Source organism: Rhinopithecus bieti, unplaced genomic scaffold, assembly GCF_001698545.2.
Source record: "Rhinopithecus bieti isolate Rb0 unplaced genomic scaffold, ASM169854v2 scaffold_18418, whole genome shotgun sequence".
NCBI lineage: Eukaryota > Metazoa > Chordata > Mammalia > Primates > Cercopithecidae > Rhinopithecus > Rhinopithecus bieti.
In genome coordinates, this window is record NW_016809431.1 from 1749103 (window position 1) to 1775601 (window position 26499).

At 35.3% G+C, this 26499-nt stretch overlaps 1 protein-coding gene and 1 pseudogene across 1 annotated transcript in view; one reads left to right on the plus strand and one right to left on the minus strand.

Moving 5' to 3' along the window:
* The window catches only part of APC (APC regulator of Wnt signaling pathway), a 155063-nt gene that overhangs the window by 59848 nt on the left and 68716 nt on the right, over positions 1–26499 (plus strand). Inside the window, 4 exon segments of the mRNA XM_017889297.1 lie at positions 9522–9606; positions 10382–10583; positions 18622–18730; positions 23864–23977. Of these exon segments, the coding sequence (XP_017744786.1) occupies positions 9522–9606; positions 10382–10583; positions 18622–18730; positions 23864–23977 (510 nt within the window).
* Positions 20664–21214, minus strand: LOC108540306 (chromobox protein homolog 3 pseudogene; annotated as a pseudogene).

The following is a 26499-nucleotide window of genomic DNA, read 5'->3' on the forward strand; positions in this document are numbered from 1 at the left end:
AAAAAAAAAAAAAAAAAAAAATGTTATTTCCTTTATTAAAAAAAAAAAAAAATCTTCCTGCTTTTTGTTGTTTCTGCCTCTTGGCTATTTTAACATTTGAGTTCCTTGCCCAGTTCTTCCTGTCTGCTCACTACTCTTATTCCTTACTAATTTCCTATTCTATCCTAGTTTTTTTCCTGTGCATTTCAAGGTTTGCCTTAATCTCCAGACTTGTGTGTGTCACTGAGGTAACTGTTTCTGATTCTCTTTTACCCTTTATATTCAGTATCATCACAGCTCAACCTTTGCTCATGTGTCCTATTCTGTCTCTCCATCCCTCTATCAATCTTTTCTACTCTAATTACCCTCTTGAGTGATAAAAACTGTCCCCAGCAATGACAGACATCCAAGATACCTACTTCAAATCCCTTGGGAAATAAGGTAGACTATAAACAAACATTTTGTTCTTTCCACAAACTATGGGTGACCTAAAAAGACTTGCATTAGTTGCCTAACAGGTTAAAAAAGAGTAGTTTGGTATTTTAACATTGATCAACACATTACATTTCAAATCGTTATACTTGGCATGTATTTTTAAAAGTTTTGAAATACAGAATTAAAATATTCTTTCATCTACTTTAATATGGTATATTTTGCAGAGAACGCCTCCTGGCATGCCTATTTAGATAGTACATATCTGTTTTGTATGGAACTCTGAGATCTCTTTTTTAAAGTTTCTGTTTAATTCCTTGAGCAAATTCAAAACTCATATTTGAAAGACAATGTAACTTATGCTTAGATCCATCGCCACACTGAAGTGGAATGTCTCTCAGAGTGACAGTAGAAGTCACACCCTCAAATTTCTACAATGGAATATCTAGTTGATCATTTATATGTGTGGTATACTACAAGCTGAGTATCCCTTACTCAAAATTGCTTCAGACCAGAAGTGTTTTGGATTTTGTATTTTTTCAGATTTTGAAATATTTGTATTATATTTTGTGAGCATCCCTAATTCAAAAATCCAAAATCTGAAATGCTCCATTGAGCATTTCCTTTGAGTGTCATGTTGGTGCTCAGAAAGCTCAAGACTTTGGAGCATTTCAGACTTCAAATTTTCGGATTTAGAATGCTCAGCCTATATACATCAGGAATAGTAGCACTTCAGATATACCTGAAACCAACCATAAATTTATTTTACTCAGCATGTACTTCAACAGACATCTTGTGAATCCATTAACATATTTCCTTAGAATTGGACATGTGGTACCATAACAATTGCAGCCCTATAATGAAATTATATCTGTTTTTAAGGTTTTATGCTGTGAAACATATAACCTATAAACATATAAACTCGAATCATGTTTCCTGGTCATTAATCTCTTTACTTCCAAAGAAAGCAAAAGGAGGCTGGGCATCGTGGCTCACACCTGTAATCCTAGTACTTTTGGAGGCCAAGCAGGAGGATTGTTTGAGCTCAGGAATTTGAGGCCAGTCTGGGCAACATGGCAAGACTCTGTTTCTACAAAAAAATACAAAAATTAGCCAGGTGTGGAGCACATCTGTGGTCCCAGCTACTTGGAAGGCTGAGGTATGAGGATTGTACTCCAGCCTGGGCAAAAGAGCCAGATCCTGTCTGAAAAAAAGAAAACAACAGAACAAAACAAAACAAAACAGCAAAAAGTGTGTCTCCTCCAACCGGATTACTTAAAGTCTAAAATTTATGCAGTAGTACCATCTAGTGGCAAAAGAGGACACTGCTTTGCTATTTGATTACATGTGTCTTTGTAGCAGCCAGGGAAATAAGTGTTTAAGGGTTAGGGAAATGTGAACACTCTATATTAAGGAAATATTTATTTTTAAGTATAATGATATTATTGTGTTTGTGTTTAGAAAGAATCCTTGTGTAAATATACATATTGAAATATTTACAAAGAAGTTGTATGATGCCTGAGCTTTATTTTCAAAGTAAGTGTGGTGCAGAGGGGTAGAATAGAGGAAGTGGATATGGGTGTAGATGAGACGCAACTGACCATGAATTGATAATTGTTGATGTGGGGTATGAAGGTACATGGGGGTTTGTTATAATTTTCTGCGCACATAGGTATATGTTTGAAATTTTTTGTAATGAAAATAAAATAGAGATTACATGGAATTTAGATGATATGAAATCGGATAAATGCAGAATTGCAGCTAATCTTAAAAAAAGTTTTGTGGTTTAGTTTTTACTCCAGGGCTAGAGCCCTCCCCCCAACTTTTTTTAGATGGAGTTTTGTTCTTGTCACCCAGGCTGGAGTGCAGTGGCACAATTTCAGCTCACTGCAGCCTCCACCTCCTGGGCTCAAGCGATTCTCCTGCCTCAGCCCCAGGAGTAGCTGGGATTACAGGTGCCTGCCACCATGCCCGGCTAATTTTTGTAGAGGCAGAGTTTTGCCATGTTGGCCTGGCTGGTCTCAAACTCCTGACCTCAGGTGATCCACCCGCCTCGGCCTCTCAAAGTACTGGAGTTACAGGCGTGAGCCACCATGCCCAGCCTACCTAGAGCTGTTTAGTTGACTTTAAAATGCTGAGCATAGTAACAAGGTAAAGATGGCATTATAGAGATAAAAAGCTGAAAGATGGCATGGTGTAGGAAGAATTATCTATAGACAAATTATTAATCAAGCATTTACTTCTTTGTTGTAGTTTGACAAAATTTAATATTTATAAATTGGTCTATAAACTGTAAAACAATATACATGCAAAGTACATATTTTCAGAAAGTAAGAAAAAAAATTGAGATCAGCATTTCAGAATGTATTTTGAAGATGTCATTATCAAGTGTACTTGTATCTGGTAACGAAAAGCATCTTTAACTATGATATACTGAAATAAATTTAAGTGGGTCAAGTAGCAGCCTCCCTGAAATGACAGCGTTGCTTCTAGATAACTATCACTGGTATAACCACAGCACATTTCATCTCTAATGAATAATTTTCTTTCTTTTTTCTTTCTTTCTTTTTTTTTTTTTTTGTGCCCGAACCTTCCTCTGTCACCAGGCTGGAGTGCAGTGGCACGATCTTGACGCTCTGCAACCTCCGCCTCCCGGGTTCAAGCTAATCTCCTGCCTCAGCCTCCTTAGTAGCTGGGACTACAGGTGCACACCACCACGCCAGCTAATTTTTGTATTTTTAGTAGAGATGGAGTTTCACCATGTTAGCCAGGATAGTCTCAATTTCTTGACTTCGTGATCCACCTGCCTCGGCCTCCCAAAGTGCTGGGATTACAGACGTGAGCCACCGTGCCCAGCCTAATGAATAAGTTTCTAATGTTTCTAAAATGTTAAAATTCTATTAAGACAATATTATATGTGATTATATAATGTAATTAATCTTTTAAAACTGAGCTTCCAGAATTTTAAAATACAAATGAATATTCTCTCCTTCAAAATTACATATGTATTTAAAAGCTGCCGTTTCTCAGAGAACTTTTGAAACTTTTTTTTTTTTTTGGAATTGCTTTGCACTTGTATTCCATTTTCTTTTAAAACTCTTCAAAATTAAGGGCCTCTTCTAGGTTGTATGCAGTATGCAGCCCCAAGCAATATGTCCCACTCAAAACTAGAAAACACTGGATAAAATACAAAATCATAATTTTAAGGACATTGGAGGACTGTGGAATCATCAAGCTCTGTATTAACTGTAATTCCTAAGAGGAGAGAACCCTTTCTAGATAAGCTGAGATTACTGGTAATTCTTCCTGGGGAATATTGATTCTGGGTACAGATTGAGATTCATCACTGGCACAAGCAGAAGGACCTCACTGGGAGAAAGAACCTCTTAAGGCCTTTCTGCAGGTATGAAAGAAAAAGAAAATGAAATTGTTGGCAGCCTCGACAAACATGAGGGCAGATGTAAAGATATTAGCATTTAGAAGAGCTCTAAATGCATGGCTCATTTTTACCATGTGATATTGGCCAAGTCTTGTAGTGCAGGAGACTTAGGATAGACTAGAAAGGCAGAATGTTAGCAGGCGAAGTCCTGCTAGAGGGAGAGACATGTTACTGTCACACCACAGGTCTCCTCAAGTCATTTGCCAGATTTTGAATTTTGTAGAGCAGGAGATTAAAGACCTGAGTTTACAACCTCCAAGAGATAGAACATTTAAGACTAGAGAGATAAGTGCTACCAGAGAATAAGGCTGAGCTGGAAAGGCAAAGTGAAATATCCAATATTCCTGCAATGCTTAGGAAAGACCTATTAGAGGAAGACCTACCTAGTATATCAAACATGACTGGTTTTCCATTCAAGATAAATGTCAGATTTTGATACTGTGTAGGGTAAGAAGTTAACTGCTGAGGAGATGGAGACCTTTCATATTTCCTATCTGAATATAGAGGGACACACTCAAGGAACTGGGAAACCCAAATCAGTTGTGAACTTAAAATTGCAACTAGGTCCCAATCCATTTTTTTTTCCTTTTTTTTTTTTCCAAGATGGAGTCTCGCTCTGTCACCCAGTCTGGAGTGCAGTGGCGCAATCTTGGCTCACTGCAAGCTCTGCCTCCCGGGTTCACGCCATTCTCCTGCCTCAGCCTCCCAAGTAGCTGGGACATCAGGCGCCTGCCACCATGCCTGGGTAATTTTTTGTATTTTTAGTAGAGATGGGGTTTCACCGTGTTAGCCAGGATGATCTTGATCTCCTGACCTTGTGATCCACCCGCCTCAGCCTCCCAAAGTGCTGGGATTACAGGCGTGAGCCACTGCACCCAGAGGGTCCCAATCCATTTTTCGTTGCTAATTGGATTGAGGAGATCAGACCCCAACAATGGAAAGGCAAACTCTCTAGGGGAAAATACTGTCAATCATCTTAAGTCTCTTTTTTTCTTATATACACAGTTGGCATATAGTCAAACGTTATATGAAATGCAGAGAAACTGGAAGATTACTGATAATCAAGAGAACAAATAGGTAATAGGAGCAAATTCAGATGATCCAGATGTTGCAGTTAGTAGTCAAGGATTTTAACATAAATATTATAAATGTCTTGAAAAAAAACGAATGAACAGATAGAAAATTTTGACAGAGAATTGGAGTCTATAATTAAAAGGAATCAAATGGATAGTCTAGAACTGAAAAATATATTTGAAATTAACATTGGATGGCCTTAACAGCAGGCTGAACAGTGAATTAGTGAACTAGTGAGAAGACAGAATTAGTGAACTAGAAAAAAGTCAGTAGAAAATACTCAAACTGAAGCACAGAGAAAAAAATGGAAAAAACAAACAAAAAAGACAAAACAGTGGCTTCTAGAAGAAAACATAGGTAATAGCTTCCTATCCTGGGAGTAGGCAAAGATTTCTTAAAGAGAATGCCAAAGCACCATACATAGAAATAAATTTGATAGACTACATTAAAACTAAACTTTTGTTCGTCGGAAGACTTCAGTGTGCTTCTAGAAGAAAACATAGGATAATCTTATCTCTGTGGCCTTGGGTGGGCAGAATTTCTTAGGACACACAAAAGACTAAACATAAAGATGTATAAGATAAACTTCATCAAAATTAAAAACCTATGCTTTTCAGAAGACTTCATTAAGAAAATGAAAAAGTAAGCCATAGAAGAGAAAATATTTGCAACACATGTATCTGACCAAAGGCTCAGTTCAGAATATATAAATAATTCCTTCAGAATATATAAATAATTCCCACAAACCAGTAACAAAAAGACAATCCAGTTTTTAAAATGTGACCCAGGGATCTGAAAAGACAATTCAGAAAGAAAGATAAATGGCAAATAAGTCCATGAAAAGGGATTCAGCATCATTTGTCATCAGGGAAATGCAAAGACTATTTCACTCCTACTCAAATGACTGATGTTTAAATTAATAGCCTCCAGACTGGTAACAGCCCAGATGCCCCATTAAAGAGGAGAAAGGATAGATACATTGGGCTGTATTTATACAGTGGACTACTACATACTACACAACATTTAAAAATAATGAACTGATAAAGCAACAGTATGGACAGATTTCACAGATACTATGTTGAACAAAAAACGTGAGACACGAGACATATACTGTATGATTCCATTTATATGAAGGTCAAGAAGGTGCCAAACTCTTCTGATAAAGAAGCCAGAATAGTGGTTACCTGTAGGAAATGAAAATTGGTAAAGGGAACTTGAGGGAACCCTCTGGGGTGCTAGAAATGTTCTGTATCTTCACCTACATAGTGATTACATGGGTGTGAAAATCTGGGATTAATGTATTTTTCATATGTATGTTGTGCCTCAATAAAACAAGAAAAAAATTACTTGAGGTCAATTTTTATTGTGGAATAGCTATAAACTATTCACGGCAAACTAGTAAGTAATGTAGGTCATATTGGATGATATCGTCTTAAGGCAAAGTAACTGGATGTGACTGTAAATATGTATAGATTTTGTTGATGAGGTTCATAACTCAAAGCACTTACAGAAATAATGTAAGTAACACAACATTGGAGTAAATTAGTAGCTTTCCAAGGTGACTACTTTGAGAATCTTTTTAAAAATTGTTTAACCTTAAATCTTATTTACCTGTATGCTTATAGCTGTCAATAGATTTCTAACAATGTGGACAGAAATTTTTAAAAATAGAATTTTATTACAAGTTGAGTATATTCACTTTTTTATTAAATTAGGAAACGTGGACAAAAAGAAATAATCAAAATCACCTATTTTTTAAAAAAATTTAAATCCCATCACCAGAGGTAAAAGTAACCTTTGATAGTATATATATTCTTTTCTCTATACATTTATGCAAACTTGCATTTCATGACATCATATTTTGCAGCATAATTTTTTTTTAGCTGGGATCTTACTCTGTCACCCAGGATGGAGTGCAGTGGTGAGACTGTGGCTCACTGCAGCCTCAAACTTCTGGGCTCAAATTTATTGTCATCTTACATCAGATTAATTTTTTTACAGTTGCATAGTGTTCCATTGTATGTACAGCTAAAAAATGCTATGGCCTATTTAATACTTATTGTTGGACATCTGAATTTATATGGCTTTTTCATTTCTTTTTTTAATATTTTAATTTTTTCTTTATTATTTCTTTTTTAAAAAACCATTAATGTAGCATTCGTTTTGAAAAAATTAGATGTATGTCCAATGATGTACCAAGGATTTTTTATTGTGATTTTAAACTTTTAAATCTTTGTAACTTCTCTAAAACAAGTAGGACTTTTGTTATACATATTGTTTAAAAGTATGACACAACAAGTAAAAGAGAAATTGCTTGTAATTTCAGTCTTCATAGAAAAACACTGTTAACATCTTAATGATTCTGTTTTCAGCATCAGCATCACCTGAAAACTTGTTCAAAATGCAGATTTTCAACCTCTACCCCAGGCTTACTGAATCAACAATCTATGTTTCAACAAGGTCTTCAGGTGATTCTGATCCATGGTGACGCTTGAGAACCACTACTGTAGGCTTTGGAGAAGAATCTTAGAGACTTGATCAAAGCTGTGCTTTAAAAAGGTTGCTCTGACAGCTCTGTGCAAGATTGAGCCACTTAGGAAATTATTTTCATAGTTTAGATAGGGTTAATAACAAGTTAGCGACAGTAAGAATATGAAAGAGATAGCTCTAAGAGAGAGATTAGAGGTAGAATCACTGGAATTCCATAACTGGGGATGTGAAGGAGGAGGTGCTAAGGATTTGGGCTGGAGGAGAAAGAAAAGGCTAATGCCATTTAACTGAGAGAATACAAGGCAAAGAACAGGCTTTATTGGGACAAGAGGCCAGTTCAGTTCTGGACATTTAGATGTATAGTGCCTATCATGCAGATGTAAAGCGTCCATCAGTTGGTTGGAAAAGTGAATCTGAAGTTTGCAAGTAAGGTTAGGATTCAAGACATGTCATTGGAAATTAACTGCTCAAGGGTAGTTGTTGAATTGTGAGACCGGAAGCCTGAGAAATAGGGATAAGATTAAAAGGATTATGGAAGGACTAAAACAGTAGCAGTGGATAGAAAGAGAATTGAAATCCTGGAAAAATCACAGTAGTCTCCAGTGAGAGTTCTTAAGTGAGAGATGGTGCCCTGAAGTTTATAGTAGACATTTTGGTGGGCGTACTCACATTCAGTAAAGGAAGTTATCCCTGTGCAAATTTGTTTTCTATTCCACAAATGTAAAACACTCTGGAATATTTTGAAAATAATACAGTCACCTTCATGCCCCCACATCTACTTACCCAAGCCTTTCAGACTCCAACATGGTCTATTATTTGAAGGTCAGATACCAAGGCTATTTATTAATATAGGAAATTCTAGGGTTTGGGGGCGATTTCTTTTTGTTTTTTAGCTGGGATCTTACTCTGTCACCCAGGATGGAGTGCAGTGGTGAGACTGTGGCTCACTGCAGCCTCAAACTTCTGGGCTCAAGTGATCCTCCTGGCTCAGCTTCCCAAGTAGCTGGGACTACAGGCACATGCCACCACTTATGGGTTTTTTTGTTTGTTTGTTTTTTGTTTTTTTGTTTTTAATTTTTTAGGGACAGAGTCTTGCTGTGTTGTCCAGGCTGGTCTCAAACTCCTTGACTCAAGTGACCCTCCTGCCTTAGCTTCCCAAAGTGTTGGGGTTACAGGCATGAGCCACCATGAATGCTTACAATGTCACTGTCAAGATAAATCAGTGAAACTGTCTTTGCTCCATTCACTAACTTTCCGATAGGTTTTCCTTTTAATGTATTTACAGATTTCTTATACGGGAACACTCCATTTCGTTACAGAGTTGCAAGTGTTCAAATACTTTGTCTTGCATTTGGGAAACCTGATTGGCCAAAGAACTATGCTAGGCCCTAGAATGGAATGCCTCAGTAAATGGAAAATAATATAAATTATTATTAAGTAGCATGCAATAAGAGCCAAAGTTCACAAATGTAATGGCAGAAAAACTGGTAGAAAATGAAAGTTTCTAACATTCTTGGAGAAAAAATTATCAAGAAAGGGTTTACATGGGAAAGAAGAAAAGCATCAAAAGTCAAGAAATAGTGAACATACAGTTATTTGAATATATGCTAATTATAAATTAGTATACTAGCAGAATATACTTAAACGTGGTATATAAAAACTTGAATGTTGAAGTTGTTAAATAGATTGTGTTAATTTGGTGTTTTTTATGGTCATGTTGGTGCACACTTAAGAGACATGGTTCTGAACACATAAGTAGCTTTTGTAACTTGAGCAAGTCTCTGGGTATCACTTGTTTTATCTTAAAAATGAGAATGATTTGCATTGTTGGTTTTTTTTTTTAAGTTAGAAATAATGAATGTATCTTACGTGTGTTTGTAATACTTTGCATGGAGACTCCCCATAATCACCATTATCACAAAATATCACTATTATTATTTGGCCATGATTTATTTATTAATAATGAATAATAGGTAATATATATAAGGTGCATGTTTTCAGAGTGATCTGAATTTTTTTCTCAGCATACTTAAATGTCAAGAAATACAGAATCATGTCTTGAAGTTATTTAGAATTTCATGTTAATACATTGTGTTCTTTTTAACAGGAAGTACTTAAACAACTACAAGGAAGTATTGAAGATGAAGCTATGGCTTCTTCTGGACAGATTGATTTATTAGAGCGTCTTAAAGGTAGATTTTAAAAAGGTGTTTTAAAATAATTTTTTAAGCTCAAATTGTCATCTTTAGATGTGTAGATCCAAGTATTGCTTCTCTCGTTTTGGGTGTTGGTATCAGTTTTCTTGGTGTATTAGCCTTACCGTCAGGATGTAATTGTTAAAAGTACAAATAAATAAAAAATGTGTTTGTGTGTTATTTCTTCAGTTAAACATTTAACTGGCTTTGAATTAGCTATTTTAAATCTCTTCCTTAAATAATTTTCAGCTCTTTTTAAAGCTTGTTGCTATTCTGCCAGTCATAAATAGAACTTTAGTATTCTATATGCCATACACTTGAGCCCACTGTCTCATTGGAAGAAGTATTGTCTTCTTCATTCAGGATAGAAATACTTTAACCTTTTCACATATGTAGGTTGATAAGTCGTTTTGAGCAGATTTAAAAGGATATTTTTCTCATTTTGTTGCTTGAAAATTCTAATGTCAGAACAGAGAACGTGCTTGATAATAATTGAAGCCAGACAGAGAAATTACTTTTGAATTCCAAAATATTATTTAGAGGAAGTCTAAGGAAGTACATTTTATCTAATTTTCCTTTAACACACTCCTTATTTTTACCCTGACCCAAGTGGACTTTGCAGGGAAAGTCCTAAATAATTATTTTTCAGTCATGTATATTTGTGGCTAAAATGTAAACCTAATATTTCACTTTAAAATAGTATAATAACATTAAGAATATTTTAGACCACTAAAACAATTGTTGTATAAAAACTTGTCTCTATTTTATTTAGAGCTTAACTTAGATAGCAGTAATTTCCCTGGAGTAAAACTACGGTCAAAAATGTCCCTCCGTTCTTATGGAAGCCGGGAAGGATCTGTATCAAGCCGTTCTGGAGAGTGCAGTCCTGTTCCCATGGGTTCATTTCCAAGAAGAGGGTTTGTAAATGGAAGCAGAGAAAGTATTGGATATTTAGAAGAACTTGAGAAAGAGAGGTAACTTTTCTTCATATAGTAAACATTGCCTTGTACACTCCAGTTTATATTTTGTAATATAATATGTAAATTGTGAATTTATGGTAGGTGATAGCCAACACTTAGAGCATTTTGCATTTTTAAACTCAAAGATAGCATGTTATTGATTGCACTTATATTAAATCTAAAAATATAAACAAGGCCGTTTCCTGGGATTCCAAAGACCTATTTTGTCACTTAAATACTTTGTTTTTTTGTTTGTTTATTGGGGTTTATTTTGAGACAGGGTGTCACTGTGTCTCCCAGGCTGGAGTATAGTGGCATGATCTTGGCTCACTGCAACCTCCACCTTCTGGGTTCAAGTGGTTCTCGTGCCTCAGCCACCCAGGTAGCTGGAACTATAGATGCCTACCACCAGGCCTGGCTAATTTTTGTATTTTTGGTAGAGATGGAGTTTCTTCATGTTGGCCAGGCTGGTTGTCACTTAAATACTTTGACTACTCTGTACATTGAGTAATACACATAATTATAATATTTATATGTAGTTAAAATAACTTGCCAGATACTTTGGCCCACACCTGTAATCCCAGCTACTCTGGAGGCTGAGGCGGTAGGACTACTTGAGGCCAGGAGTTCAGGACCAGCCTGGATGGCATAGTAGGACTCTCTCATTTTTTTTTTTTTTGAGATGCAGTTTCACTTTTGTTGCCCAGGCTGGAGTACAATGATGCAATCTCGGCTCACTGCAACCTCTGCCTCCCAGGTTCAAACGATTCTTCTGCCTCAGCCTCCCAAGTAGCTGGGATTGCAGGCATGTGCCACCACGCCTGGCTAATTTTGTATTTTGAGTAGAGACAGTGTTTCACCATGTTGGTCAGGCTAGTCTCAAACTCATGACCTCAGGTGATTCTCCCACCCCCAGCCTCGGCCTTTCAAAGTGCTTGGATTACAGACATGAGTCGCTACGCTTGGCCAAGACTTTGTCTCTACTTAAAAAAAAAAAAAAAGGTAGTAACTGATTTTTTATTGATTTTCTGATTATCTATTGAAGTATATTCAGTAACTACTAGATTCAGTAAAAGATGACTCTTTTCATTATGGAAGGCCCACTACAAGTGGCTACAAATGAAATATGTCTTTTTTATTTTTTTAAATTTATAAATAATAATTGTACATTTCATGGGGTACATAGTGATGTTTCTACACATATAATTTATTGCGATCAGATTAGCATATCTGTCATCTCAGACATTTATCATTTCTTTGTGTTGAGAACATTCACTATCTACCATCTAGCTATTTGCAGCTATGTAATATTGTTAACTATGCTCATTCTACAGTAGTATAGAACACTAGAACTTATTCCTCCTATCTAGCTGCAATTTTATATTCTTTAACAAATCTCTCTTTTTCTCTTCTTTCCCTCTGTGTTTCCTAACCTCTAGTATTTACTTTTTACTTCTGTGGGATCAACAAAACTTTTTTTTTTTTTTTTTTTTGAGACAGTCCTGCTCTGTCGCCCAAGCTAGAGTGCAGTGGCGCAATCTTGGCTCACTGCAACCTCCACCTCCTGGATTCAAGCAATTCTCATGCCTCAGCCTCCCGGGTAGCTGGAATTACAGGCACACCCCACCGTATCCAGCTCGGGTAGCTGGAATTACAGGCACATCCCACCGTATCCGGCTAATTTTTGTAATTTTAGTAGAGACGGGGTTTCACCATGTTGGCCAGGCTGGTCTTGAACTCCTGACCTCAGGGGATCTGTCTGCCTTGGCCTCCCAAAGTTTTGGGATTACAGGCATGAGCCACTGTGCCTGGCCAACAAAACACTTCTTAATGTATAAGTTTTAATACCTGAAAAAAAATTGCTTACCATATGGAATGAGTTCTGATTTTTCACAGCTAGTGTATTAATTCTTATCTTTCTAAAGTTAACATTATCTCACTGCAGATACCATACTATAGATCATTATCAGGAACTTCGTCAAATGTTTTATGTTCCCTAAAAGATTCCTTAATAAAGATATTCCTTAATATCTTTATTATCTTTGTATTTCTAAAAGTTCTATTAGACATTCAGAAAATGGTAAAATATATAAAACCTTCGTATTATCTCTGTGACCTTGGTCAAGTCATTAAATTTTTGTGCCATTTTCTTCTGTAAGATAAAGATATGGTTCTGCTTTGTGGCATTGTTGTGATAATTGAATATTAGTATATAGGAAATGCCCAGCATATCTCACTGAGAGGCAGAAGACCTTTTATTACTTTCCAGTTTCATATGTGCCCATTTATGAAAATAGGGATAATTATCTGGACCAGAAATGATGTTATACTGTCTTTTATTTCTTAAGTTTACATAAGTCTCTGTTTCATACATTGATCCTAGACTATTGAAACACCATCCTGAAAAATAAGGAGTGAACTAGGGTCCATGATCTTCCATCTCTTTTTCCCCTTTGAGCTCTGTTAAGAGGCAAAGGGCATGCATACCAACCTTTCCTTACTTGCTTTCTTTTCCTTACTTTGCTTTATGTAAGCAAAGTCCTAATTTTATTATCAGAGAGAGGGAGTTTCAGAGAAAAATATTAATTTCTGAAATAGGTTTTACTGCAAATACTAGTAAACCTAACAAATGCAGCTGTAAGTGGTAAGGAATACTTGTAATAAAAATGTTCTTATTTTCTGTCTTGACATTATTTCTTGCCAGTCTTCCGGAGTTCTTTGCATCTAAATCTAGGAAAAGCTTATTTCTCTGTTCAAAGACTTGAATGCAATGATCTCCATGTTTTATTTATTATTTAATACCACTGTAAATAACTTTAAGCTAGTGTTCTGACTTTTAACTCCAAGTGGAAAATACATTTCTTTTTTAAAATATTTAAAGGTGCTTTTAGCCTTTTCTGTTGTTACTATAGAAAAGACGTCTTGTTTTGTTTTCATTTTCTCCCAAAATATGGCCCAACTTCTAATTCAGGCTTTATTACACACTACAAAAAGTTGCTGTATCTGGAGAGAAAGAGGTATCAGCTTAGTGTTGTTAGAAGGTTCTCAACTCTGATCATTAGTATCACTAGCTTAGCTTTATAAAGCATCATAAGTGGAAAGTATCAGTATTCCTTTCCTATATTCAGTCTCATTTCCCATGAGGTAGTTACTTCTATAACTCTAAATAATATGCTTATATTACTAGTATTGGACATGACTTACTGACTCACCACTCTGAAAGATGAAGATTTGTTAAATTTACTCAATTATCCATCCAGTTTTTAACTCTGTACCAATTCTTTGGTTGAATTTGTATACATAAACACATAAACAAATACACATACATATATGTAAGTTCTATTTCTTGTTCTTTCCTGTGACTGTGTCTGTTGAAGCCCCACTGTATAAGATTTGGCAACTCTTGTGTTTACTTTTATTTTGTTAAGACTGTTAACAGTTACATCCTGCTATGTATATTTGAGTCTTCATTTTTTTCCTGTAAATTAAGCATAATGTTGGTGTGAAATAAGTAGGTTTTTTTAGGACTCTGTAGCTGTTGGACACTGTGAGTCAGTAGTATGGCAGAATTAATTTTTCCTCCTCGTTGATAGAATATCATACCCTTTGTGCTTCTTAAAGGAAGATGATGCTATTTGAACTGTGTCTTTCTTATATAGCTCTTGGTTTTTGTCTCAAGTTTCTAATTGTCTTTCTTTTATGTTTTTGGGAGCAGAAACTTGTGTCTTTATGGTAATATGAGGATCTAGTTTCATTGTATTCATAAATAAATTTTTATTGGGGCCAATGAATTTTTCTGATCTAATTTGGACCATTTGCTTCCTGAGCCTGCTACAAGACTGTCATACTATTGTTGTCATTACGCTTCCCATTTAGGTCTAATATATTTGGGTGTTCTTGACTCTTACTATGTAGGAGAGAGATAAATTGATTTCTTGCTTGTGTGATAGTATACTTAATTTTGCTCTCACACTTGATTGATAGTTCATGTAAGTTTAGGTTCAAACTCATTTTTCTTCATTATCAAGGTACCAATGAGAAATTTGATACCAATCTGAATCTTATTCCTTTGTAGATGGCAATTTTTCCTCTTTGGGAGCTTTTGAATGTTTTGGTATGCATATTTTCTTCATTCATCATGCTGAATATTTACTGTACCCTTTTCATCTGGAAATTTATTTATTTAGCTTTTTTCTGTTTTATTACTTCTTTGATGATTTTCCCCTTTAGTTTTTTCTGTTCTTTCTTTCTAGACCTTCCTAAAGTCATAGTTTAACTCTATGTCTTCTTCCTTTATCTGTACTCCTCAAGATAAATGCTAGAAGTTGGTCAAGCCAGGACTTAAACCCAGCTTGTAGCTTTATAACCTTTTTGAACCTCAGTTTTCTAGTTAGTGAAGTGATCATGAGAATAACAACCTCAAAAGATAACAAGAGGATTAAATTAGATTTTTTTAAAGTCCTTAGCACTATGGCCAGTACATACAGCATTCAATAATGTTAGGTATTGTTGCTGTCATGTTCAACTATTAATTTATTTAACAAATATTTATTGAATGCTAATACAAATGTGCCGTGCTCTTCTAGGTGACCCCCAGTAAGGTAGAGGACTAAGAAGACATGAGATTTATGTGAAAAAGCATTTTTAAAGAAGGCCATTGGCAATCACAAAATAGGCCTTTAGTACACTAAACCCTAATGACCCTACCTGTTCTGAGTCTAGCCTTAGTTTCAGTTCTGAGCCTTATGAACTGCTGTTGTGTGAGTCACAAGGTCTACTACTGTAATTTAATCACTTGCTATCATTTTAGCTGAAGACACTATAACCTTGGCTTCCCCAGAGCATTTTACTACAGGTTATTCTTAAACTTTATAGTAGCAGATTGTCGCTAGTGTCCCTAACCTCCCCCTTACTTCAACACTGCCACTGACATTGGTCTGCCAATCTAAGCACTTTTAACGCCCAGCTGTTTTTTTTTTTTTTTTTTTTTAAAGACAAAGTCTCACTCTGTCACCTAGGCTGGAGTGCAATGGCACGATCTTGGCTCACAGCACTCTGCCTCCCTGGTTCAAGAGATTCTCATGCCTCAGCCTCCCGAGTAGCTGGGACTACGAGTGTCTGCCACAACGCCAAGCTATTTTTGTATTTTTAATAGAGACAGGGTTTCACCATGTTGGCCAGGCTGATCTCAAACTCCTGACCTCAAGTGATCCACCTGCCTCAGCCTCCCAAAGTGCTGGGATTACAGGTGTGACCCACCATGCCTGGCCCCAACTCTTATTTCATAAGTTCATTTATTAGGAAATAATGGACGAAATATTAGCATCACCATTTTTTTTACTCTTTTTCCCACCTTGGACCTGGTAGGTCCTGCAGGTCCTCACTAGGAAAACTGAAAATAGAATTAAATCTCATCTTTATGGGAGTTGTGGTACCCAGCTGTGAATGAAGTTCAGGCTTTCTGCAGTGCTTTCTCCTGTTCCTGTTGTCAGATATCGGAGGGAGAGAGCAGCTTGTCTTTAGTCTGCCTTCCCTGAGGGATGCAACATCGTAAGCAGGGGCTTCCCTCTTTCCCAATCAGTCCGTCACTGTTAAAGTTGCCACATAAGAACAAAAGCTTATTTCTTATTTTTTAAGTTGCTTCTCAGTAAAGGAAAATACATTTTAGCAAGAACAGAGCCTTCCACATACTCACATTTGTACTCACTACTAAGATTCATTCCATATTTCCTAAGAAACAATAATCGAGCAGAACTTTTAAAGTAATAGTATCAGAGTGGGGAACATCTCTCTGTATGACCAAACTCCAGAATCTATAATAGAAAATATCTACAAATTGGACTGCATGGAAATCAAAATTTTCTACATGGCAAAACGTTACAGTTGACCCTTGAACAATTCAGGGGTTGGCCTACCCACCCACTCCGTACAGTCAAAAATATATATATAAAACTTTTGACTCCCCAGAAACTTTACTGATTGCCTGCTATTGACCGGAAGCCTTACTGATAACATAAACAGTCAAGTAACAAATATTTTGTGTGTTATATGTATTACATACTATGTTAAGTTAGAGAAAAAATGTTATTAAGAAAATCATAATGAAGTGGAAGGAAATTCATGTATATGTGGACCCATGCAGTTCACACCCATGTTCAAGCGTCAACTGAATAAACAATGTTAAAAAGACAAGTATTGAGAAAATATATATGCAACCCAACAACTGACAAAGCACTATCATTTTTAATGTAGAAAAGGTCCTACAAATAAGAAAAAATCACAGAAAAGGAAATACAAATGGTTTATAAACTTAAACAAAATGTTTAGTCTCACTCATAGAGAAATCAAATTAAAACCAGTGATACACCATTTAAAAAAAAACTAGATATGAAAAAGTAAAAAGTTGAATTAAACACTTAAATTGGTATGATGGTAGCATACGTTGGTATAACATCTCACAAGGGCAGTAAGTTAAAAATTTATATATTCTAGGAATTTCTTTTATATAAATGCGTGTACATGTATGAAATGAGGTATATCTATAAGACTATTCAATGCAGCATTGTTCATAATAACAAAAGATTAGAAACGCCCTAAGTACCTGCCAACTAAAAGTTGGTTATAGTGTATCCCTACATAGATTTATGAATACTAGGGAATTCTTGGAATATTATGCAGCTAGATTGAACATCCCAAATCTGGAAATAGAAAATTCTCCAAAATCCCAAAGTTTTTGAGTAACATGATGCTCAAAGGAAATACTCATTAGAGCATTTTGGATTTGAGATGCCCAACTGTTAAGTATAATAGAAATATTCCAAAATCCAAAAACACTTCTAGTCACAATCATTTTGAATAAGGGATACTCAACCTGTGCCTTATTTGTGTTCTGCAAGATCTACTTTTTTTTTTTTTGAAAGAAGTCTGTTGCCCAGGCTGGAATGCAGTGGTATGATCTCAGCTCACTGCAGCCTCGGCCTCCTGGGCTCAAGTGATTCTCCCAGCTTAGCCTCCTGAGTAGCTGGGACTACAGGTGTGCACCACCACACCTGGCTAGTTTTTGTATTTTTTTGTAGAGATGGGATTTTGGGGTTTGGGTTTTTATCATGTTGCCCAGGCTGGTATTGAACTCCTCCTGAGCTAAAGTGATCCACCTGCCTCAGCTTCCCTAAGTATTGACATTACAGGCATGTGCCCCACACCTGGCCGCCAGGATCAATTTTTAAGTGAAAAAAAGTTGCAGGACAACATGTACTATAATAATATGCTACTATTTACATTTAAAATGTACATATAAGTATGCACATATATCCTTGCATTTTTATAGAATAGCTCTAGAAATATACATAAGAAAATTATAACAGTGGTAGCTCTGGCAAAGAGCCACGTGAAAAGAGATAGATTATATACTTTTTTACCTCTTGAGTTTTATCCCTGTAACACTCTTACTGTGCATTTATGTTTACAGTGCTCAGGTATACAGTATCTTAATACAGATTGCTATGGAGAACACCATCATTTGGTGTTAAAATTCCAAACTAAGAAGTTTTTCTCCCTCATGACTTCCTCTTATTTCAAAATGACAGTATATTTCTTATTATTTTGACTGCCGTGAAACTGAAAGCCACATCAGTGTCCAAGGTCGTAGCTTCCTATATTCTAGGTTTGTCTTCTGGCATCATTGTTGCTTTTCTTAATTCCTTTACTATGCTTTTTATTCTTATACTAATTTTGAGTTTTGTTATATCTGTACCTTTTACCTATCATTATTTTCTTAGACTATAAATATGAAGAAAGCCTTTAGTGAAGTGTAAGTATTGTTTTAAGGATGATTACCTGTTTATTTAGAAAAAAATGTTCTTTTTAATACTCTAATTGTAATGACTGTAATATTCTAAGTCCTACCTTTAAAAATTGAAATCAATTTAAATTTTTTGAGTAATTCATTATTAGCACTTTAGGTAGAGAAGTTTGCAATAAAAACTGGTGTGAGTATTGCTTTTGTGCAGTCTGTATTAGCATTGTTTAAACATACCTTTTTTAAAAAAAATAGGTCGTTGCTTCTTGCTGATCTTGACAAAGAAGAAAAGGAAAAAGACTGGTATTATGCTCAACTTCAGAATCTCACTAAAAGAATAGATAGTCTTCCTTTAACTGAAAATGTAAGTAACTTGGCAGTACAACTTATTTGAAACTTTAATAACTTGATATATTAATTAAATTAAGTAATCCATTAAAATTCAGAATAACTGAATTTATAGTTATTTGTAAACTGTAATATGTTTTACACAACTTTAGGCCTGAATATATAATAGTTAATGAATTTTTGTTTGTAAAGATGATAAAATTATTGTGCTCAAACAAATGTTTTATTTAAAGCTCTTATTTAGAAAATCTATAAAGTTTGAATTCTAGAGGACCTCACGGTTCAACTAGGCAACTAGTTTTTTAATTCTGTGTATTGAATTGTCAAACATATTCTATAGAAATATTTGTCACCATCTGCCTATTTTTTGTACTATGTTACAGGAATTATGCCATATAGTTTTTGCAAATAAAAAATCTCTGAAAATATTCCAGATATAAATGCCAATAGCTATAGCACAGATATTAGCATTTTGCAAACACTAAAGTTGGTTTGTTTTCAAATATAACTATGTTTTAAAATTTTTTTAAGGAATATGAAACTATTGACCACTGTCCACCAGTATTCACAATAAATTAACAGTGTGCAGTTGAATAACATTCTGATTTACTACAAAGGGTTGTTTTTCTTGTCCTCTGCTGAACCAGTAAAACATATACTGAAACGATCGAACCTACATGTAATGAATGTGTTGGAGTAAAGAAAATATATGCAGGTCAATAGTTTAGATTACAGAAGTTTGTTCACCCAATTATGACGGCAGGTCCTAACCATCTGATTAGGTTTCCACGAGCCAAGTCTTAGACATTCCATGAATCGTGACCTTTTAGTCAATGTAACACAGGGACTTCAACTTTTTGTTAAGAAATGACTCAACATGGCAGAGGCTCACGCCTGTAACTCCAGCATTTTGGGAGGCTGAGGAAGGTGGATCACTTAAGGCCAGGAGCTCGAGACCAGCCTGGTCAGCATTGTGAAACTCTGTCTCTACTAACGTAAATACAAAAATTAGCCAGACGTGGTGATGCATGCCTGTAGTCTCAGCTACTTGGGAGGCTGAGGCAGGAAAATCACTTGAACCTGGGAGGCAGAGGTTGCAGTGATCCAAAATCACACCACTGCACTCCAGCCTGGGCGACAGAGCGAGATTCCATCTCAAAACAAAAAAAAAGAAATGACTCACCAGAGGAATCTTTTAAGTGTCCATTTAACTGTCTTGGTTAGCTGATTAAAATACACTAGGATTTGTCTGGTTTCCTCATCTGGATGTTGTTGGCAATGGTAAAATTTTTAGTTTTAGAAATTATGCAAACCATTGCATTTATAGATATGAATTCTGATATGGCTGCTTTTAAATTATCCAATTTAAATTGTCCAATTAATTAAAATCATTCATTTAACTTGAAATGTATGAGTTCAGGAGATTTTTCAACTTAACTTGAAGTGATTTATTTTCCTTAGATTGCTCAGAATGATGACATTTCAGAAACATTGGATTACCTGTGATTTTGTTTTCGTATATGTTTAAAACAATAAAAGAAAACATTTACGTGTGCATTTTCTTTATACACACACACACACAAAAAAAAAACCAAATAAGCAACCCAGAATGGTCCTTAGGCATATGAGAACAGAAGTTCTGATTGAGTAATGGCTATGGAAATTGCCCCTAATATATTTAGAAAAGCTGTTCTCTCATGCAGTGGATATAATATACCATGGTATCTAATGTTTTTTTTTTTTTTTTTTTCTTTGAAGGAAGCAACTACAGAAAGCTTTTATTTATTTGTTCAAAGTAACCAGTGCTATTAATGCAAAAGAAAATCCACAACAACTCTCCCAATACTACTTTCAAAACGAACATACCAAACTTGATTTTCATTAAAATATAGTTATTTCTTCACACTAGTAAATCAAAAACCAAGACCTGTATAAAACAGTGCAAACAATTACTGTGCTTCATCTTCTGGACAAGAATGCCAAGTTAATTTCTCTTTATAAAAAGCAATTACAATTTGAGGACCCTTCATATTTTCCTCTTCTGCCAGCAGCAACTCTGTGTAATCTGAATCCTTCCATTTCATGAGAAACAGCAATTCTCCACTGCTGTCTGTAGCACCAATTACTCTTTCAGGATCAAGACATCTGGCAAAGCCTTTTGGTTTGTCAGCAGCATCCCTTTTCTTCTTTGATTTACTGTCATCAGATTCACTGTCAGATAAAGATTTTCTGTTTGTGCCATCTTTTTCTTGACTAGTTTTTTGAAAATTAGAAATGCATCAATTAACCCTGAACAATCTAAATTTTCTTTAGGTTCCCAAGTGTTGTCGGCATCTGTAAATCCCTTCTACTTCAAGAAGTATTCCACTTTCCCTTTCACTACACGTCAGTCTAGTACATTTTCCACCACAGATTCTTCCGGCTCTGCCTCTTTCTCTTTTTTACTCTTTCCATTCTGTTTGTTTCCTGTTTTTTGCAATGTAGTTTTATCGGAGACCATTTTTTATTGCAGACTTGAGGAGCTGATATTCACCACCTCCAAGCTGCTCCAGGTTATAGGTCTGCAGCGTTCTGTAAAAAAAAAAAAATTCTAATCCCGTCAGCCTCTCCCTCTCCATGTCAATGATTTTATTCATGGGATGGCACATATAAGAATATTTCTCAAATACATTTATAGTGGCCGCATCAGCAGCACATATCCTAAAACTGGAATGATGCAGAGGAGATTAGCATGGCCCTTGCTCAAGGATCACATGGAAATTCATGAAGTATTCTATATTTAAAAAAAAAGAAAAGAAAAAAGTATATATAATCCCGAACAAGACTACATGTTTTAACTATTATCCATAAATATTTCATGTAACTTTTTTTTTTTTTTTTTGAGATGGAGTCTCCCTCTGTTGCCCAGGCTGGAATGCAATGGCTCAATCTCAGCTCACTGCAACCTCCGACTCCTGGGTTCAAGTGATTCTCCTGCCTCAGCCTCCCAAGTATCTGGGACTATAGGCGCATGCCACCATTTCCAGCTAATTTTTTGTACTTTTAGTAGAGATGGGGTTTTGCCATGTTAGCCGGGATGGTCTCTATCTCCTGACCTCGTGATCCACTCGCCTTGGCCTCCCAAAGTGTTGGGATTACAGGTGTGAGCCACCGTGCCTGGCCACATGTAATTTTTTAAAAGAAAATAGGCTAATTAAAATAAAACTTACTCTTTTAGCTTAAGTTTTTCATTTTCTACTACTACTTTGAGAGACCAAAATAGACAAAAAGGTAAAAGTTGAAAGAGAGAAAACCTTTTTGAAACATGTAGCTAACCAGGTTTCCTGAGTGGACATTGGCTGACAGGAGGTGGAACTGGAAGCTTACGTGCTCACTCTCCTAGAATAATCATTCAAGGTTTTGAGAGAGAGAAAGAATCCCTTTTTCTGACAGGGCCCTTAACATGTTAACACTTAACAGTGCTCCCGGGAATTAAGGAGCACAGGTAGTGAGAGAACATTTATTGGAGAATTGTTAGCATGTGAGGATTAGGAATTTGGGGGGATTTGTTGAGACTATAACTTTTATAAAGAAAAATACCAAAGTGTAGTTTTGCTTACCATTAACTTTGGTCGTTAGAGAATACACAAAATCCAGAATCCAGCTGTCTACCTGAGGTCAGTTTCAGAAAAGAGCTTAAATGTACATAACGATTCAAGAGTATTTGGTTACTATCTGAAACAAAGATCAGTTGTCAAGTTAATTATTCTCTACTAATTTATTAAGTGATCACATTTATTTAATATGATATATAAGACATTATCGGGGACCATTGGCAACATTAGCAAATTTAAACTCTGCTTGTATTTTATAACTATTTTTTAATTTCACAAATTTTGCATTTATGTTGGGAAGCCAAGTTAATGAACACTTTATGTGGAAATACCTACTTATCAAAATACTAAACATTACTGAAAACATCAGATCTAAACCACATTATTGCAACATACTGTGTCATGTTCAATTTTTTTTTTTTTGCAGAGAGGGTTTGGGAAATGGAGGACTAATAAGTGGAGTTACAACTGGCTCAGTAGGAATAAGAAATAACATGCAGACTATTTCATCTCTGTTGCAACCCATAATTTGGGTATGCCTAAGGGAATACATTCTGCATATGAATGTCATCTGTATGTTGCAAAGGGAAAAGGGTGAGAACTAATCTAACTACAACTGACGACACAATTTGGAGTTCTTAGACCAGAATGCTATTCTGAGTCAGATATATGTCATACACAGTTTTCTTTGGGCACACAGAAAATCTATAGCATTTTCTCATTCCCTTCATGGCCCATTATAAGTCTGTTACCTATCATTTTATTTAAGCAGATTTTTTAACCTTTTGGGCATGGGTTTATAATGAAACTTGTGAATGAAACACAGGTTTCATTACCTTGTCCTTTTAAAATCCTGTTGCATGCTTGGCAGTTATCACAGTCCTTGGAATTTTAATTAGAGGGTTAATAAATTTTTGAATGAGTTATCACCCATTCTGAAGAAGTACCTCTTTTATTTGTTTGAACTTTGCTTTACTTTTGAATTTTACCAAAGTCTGTGTTGACTTTGTCCACTCTATTTATGATTATTTTATTACATGTAGGCTTTTCTTATCCCATATTCTTCGTTTGATTAATGGAAAAGTTCTCTCTATTTAGTCTGTATGTATATAGTAATCCTTACCTTAAGTTGAAGTATAAGCTTAAGAATAATGGACTTGTTTCTTGAAATTTCTATGTTGTCCACATTAATATGCTAGTATTTAATAATTAAAAGTAGTGCCTCTTCAGTAGAGAAGAGTCATAAGGGAACTGAAGTTAGCCTCACTCTAACTGGACCAATTATATATTTTAAGTGAAATAGGCCAATCTAATTAAAGCCACTTGTGACTTTGGCAAATAAGTGTTTGAATTCCACATCATATCAGGGATCCGGATTGAGTCTGACACCTATAATCAAATTTAAACACTCCTTGGAGTAAAAAATAATTTTCTCATGCACCATGACTGACATATTTGCTTATTCATTTTCTTTATTGGTATTTATATGTTTTTTTACTTTTACTGATTAGCATAAATACAAGATATTGATACTTTTGTATTATTTGTGGTTTTAGTTTTCCTTACAAACAGATATGACCAGAAGACAATTGGAATATGAAGCGAGGCAAATCAGAGTTGCAATGGAAGAACAACTGGGTACCTGCCAGGATATGGAAAAACGAGCACAGGTAAGTTACTTGTTTCTAAGTGATAAAACAGCAAAGAGCTATTAGGAATAAAATGAATTACAGCTCTGTTAATATTGGTTAAGTTTTATTATTAAAGACATTTATAAGGCTGTCTTTATTTTGGCTTTATTTCAAATAAGATTTATGACTGCTGAGCAACATAATCAATATTCACATAATTGTTTCTTTACCATATTCATTTCCCCTGATACTGTTCTGTTCTGTCTTGGAATTGTAAGGGAGAGACAGAGTTAGATGGTGGTCTTCTGGTAGCTAATAACTAGCTTCATTCTCCTTTGAGATTTTTACTTCTTATAATCTAAGACTGTATAAAGGCATTCAGAACATGTCACTGCTCTTCAAATTATGCACTTAACAAAAAAAAAAAAAAGCCCTCATTCAAGGATAATAGGAAGGAAACAAAAGAGAATTTTAGGAGAGACGGAGTAAGTTATATGGAGAACATTCCTCTATTTCTACCCTCAATGTCAAGAAAAGTATTAGCTAGCTTTGCTATTTAATATTTTATATATTATTGAATATAGCCTTTTTATATTCAAACAAGTTTATGAATGACTAATGTTTTTAAGCCCTGAAGAGGCCTTGCCAATCGCCTTATCTGTTTCAAAACTAGCATGGGTTGTTGTTTGCTTTTTTAACTTTCGGGACAAATTGGGGGAAAACATTTAAAGATTTTCTTTAAGTAAATATTAATAGCAAATAAAAGGAGAGACCAACATTTACATGGTAGTGATACATGTACATTTTTTATTCTATAAAATAGATAGTTTTAAAATGGCTACTGTAGGATGTTTTACATTCCTTGAAGTATAGTCTTCATTTTTTATGTAACACTTCCTAACCATAATGAATATTCTTCTTTTTTTTTTTTTTTTTTTTGAGAAGGAGTCTCACCCTGTTGCCCAGGCTGAAGTGCAATGGCATGATCTCACCTGTAACTTCCACTTCCCGAGCTCAAGCAAGCCTCCTGCCTCAGCCACCTGAGTAGCGGGGATTATAGGCCTGCGCCACCATGCCTAGCTAATTTTTGTATTTTTAGTGGAGATGCGTTTTCACCATGTTTGCCAGGCTGGTCTTCAACGCCTGACCTCAAGTGATCCACCTGCCTCGGCCTCCCAAAGTGCTGGGATTTAGAGTCATCATGCCCAGTGTATTAGTTTATTTTCAGGTTGCTGATAAATACATACCCGAGACGGGGCAGTTTATAAAAGAAAGAGGTTTAAGGGACTTAACAGTTCCACGTGGCTGGGGAATCCTCTCAATCGTGGTGGAAGGCAAAGAGGAACAAGTCGTGTCTTACATGGATGGTGGCAGGTAAAGAGAGAGAGACTGACAGGGAAACTCCCATTTTTAAAACCATCAGATCTCATGAGAATTATACTATCACCAGAACAGCACAGGAAAGACCCACCCCCATAATTTAATTATCTCCCACTGGGTCCCTCCCACAACACATGGGTACTACAAGATGAGATTTGGATGGAAACACAGAGCCAAACCATAAACCATAGCCTAAACATAATGTATATTCTATTGGTTTTGGAGTATGGTGGTAGGCTAAGGTGCTACTAAAACACCAGTACCATGCTACATTCCATAGTCCATACATGTTAGTTTCCTAATGAGGTTGGAGGCTTAACTAGTGTGTGTGTGCATGTATGTGTACATGTTAGTTATAAGACATGCATATAATATATTGCTTTTTTTACCTTCCCTCTTGCCCCTATCCCAGTCAGAAAGATTCGTGAGTTAAATGTCAAAAATAAAACTTTAAACCTTTCAGTAGAAAACATACATAAATATGTTTCTGATATTAGAGTAGGAAAGTATTTCTTAAGAAAGACTTAAAACACTAATGATAAAAGACCAATAATTTTACTGTATTAAAATTAATAATTTATCTTCAACAGGTACCTTAAAGAAAGTGAAAAGATAAGGTACAAATTGAGAGAAGATATTTATTACCATATAACTGGCAAATAACTAAAACCAAGAATATATAAATAATTTCTAAAAATATATTCCATTTTATATTTAGATTTAAATTTGAGATTTTCATGGAATTATTTTAAAATGTTAGGTTTGTTTGTTTCAAAAAACAGAAATGTTACTTAGGTTTATATGAATTTGCATTTTTAGAACATGAATATATGGGATATTGTAGACATAAGTTAGTTTTTCTGTATCCGTTAATGTGAGCTTTTTTTTTTTAAGAGAGAGAGAGATCCCTAAGAACAAGATGAGGTGGTAGTTGTAAAAATTCTTGTGCTATTTAAATATAACCAGGTGTATTCCAGACAGTTTATATCCCTGAAGAGAGGTTAACTTGAGTTCTTTCTTGGCCATTTTGTTCACATAAGTCCTAAAATAGTCATTCTTTTTTTATTCTGGAATGCAGTATTCTTCATTTTGGTAGTTAATATTCTAAAGAAATTTTATTCTGTATTTTGAGAAACATACACATTCATTTATTCTGGAAATAGTTATATGAAGGTTAAGGT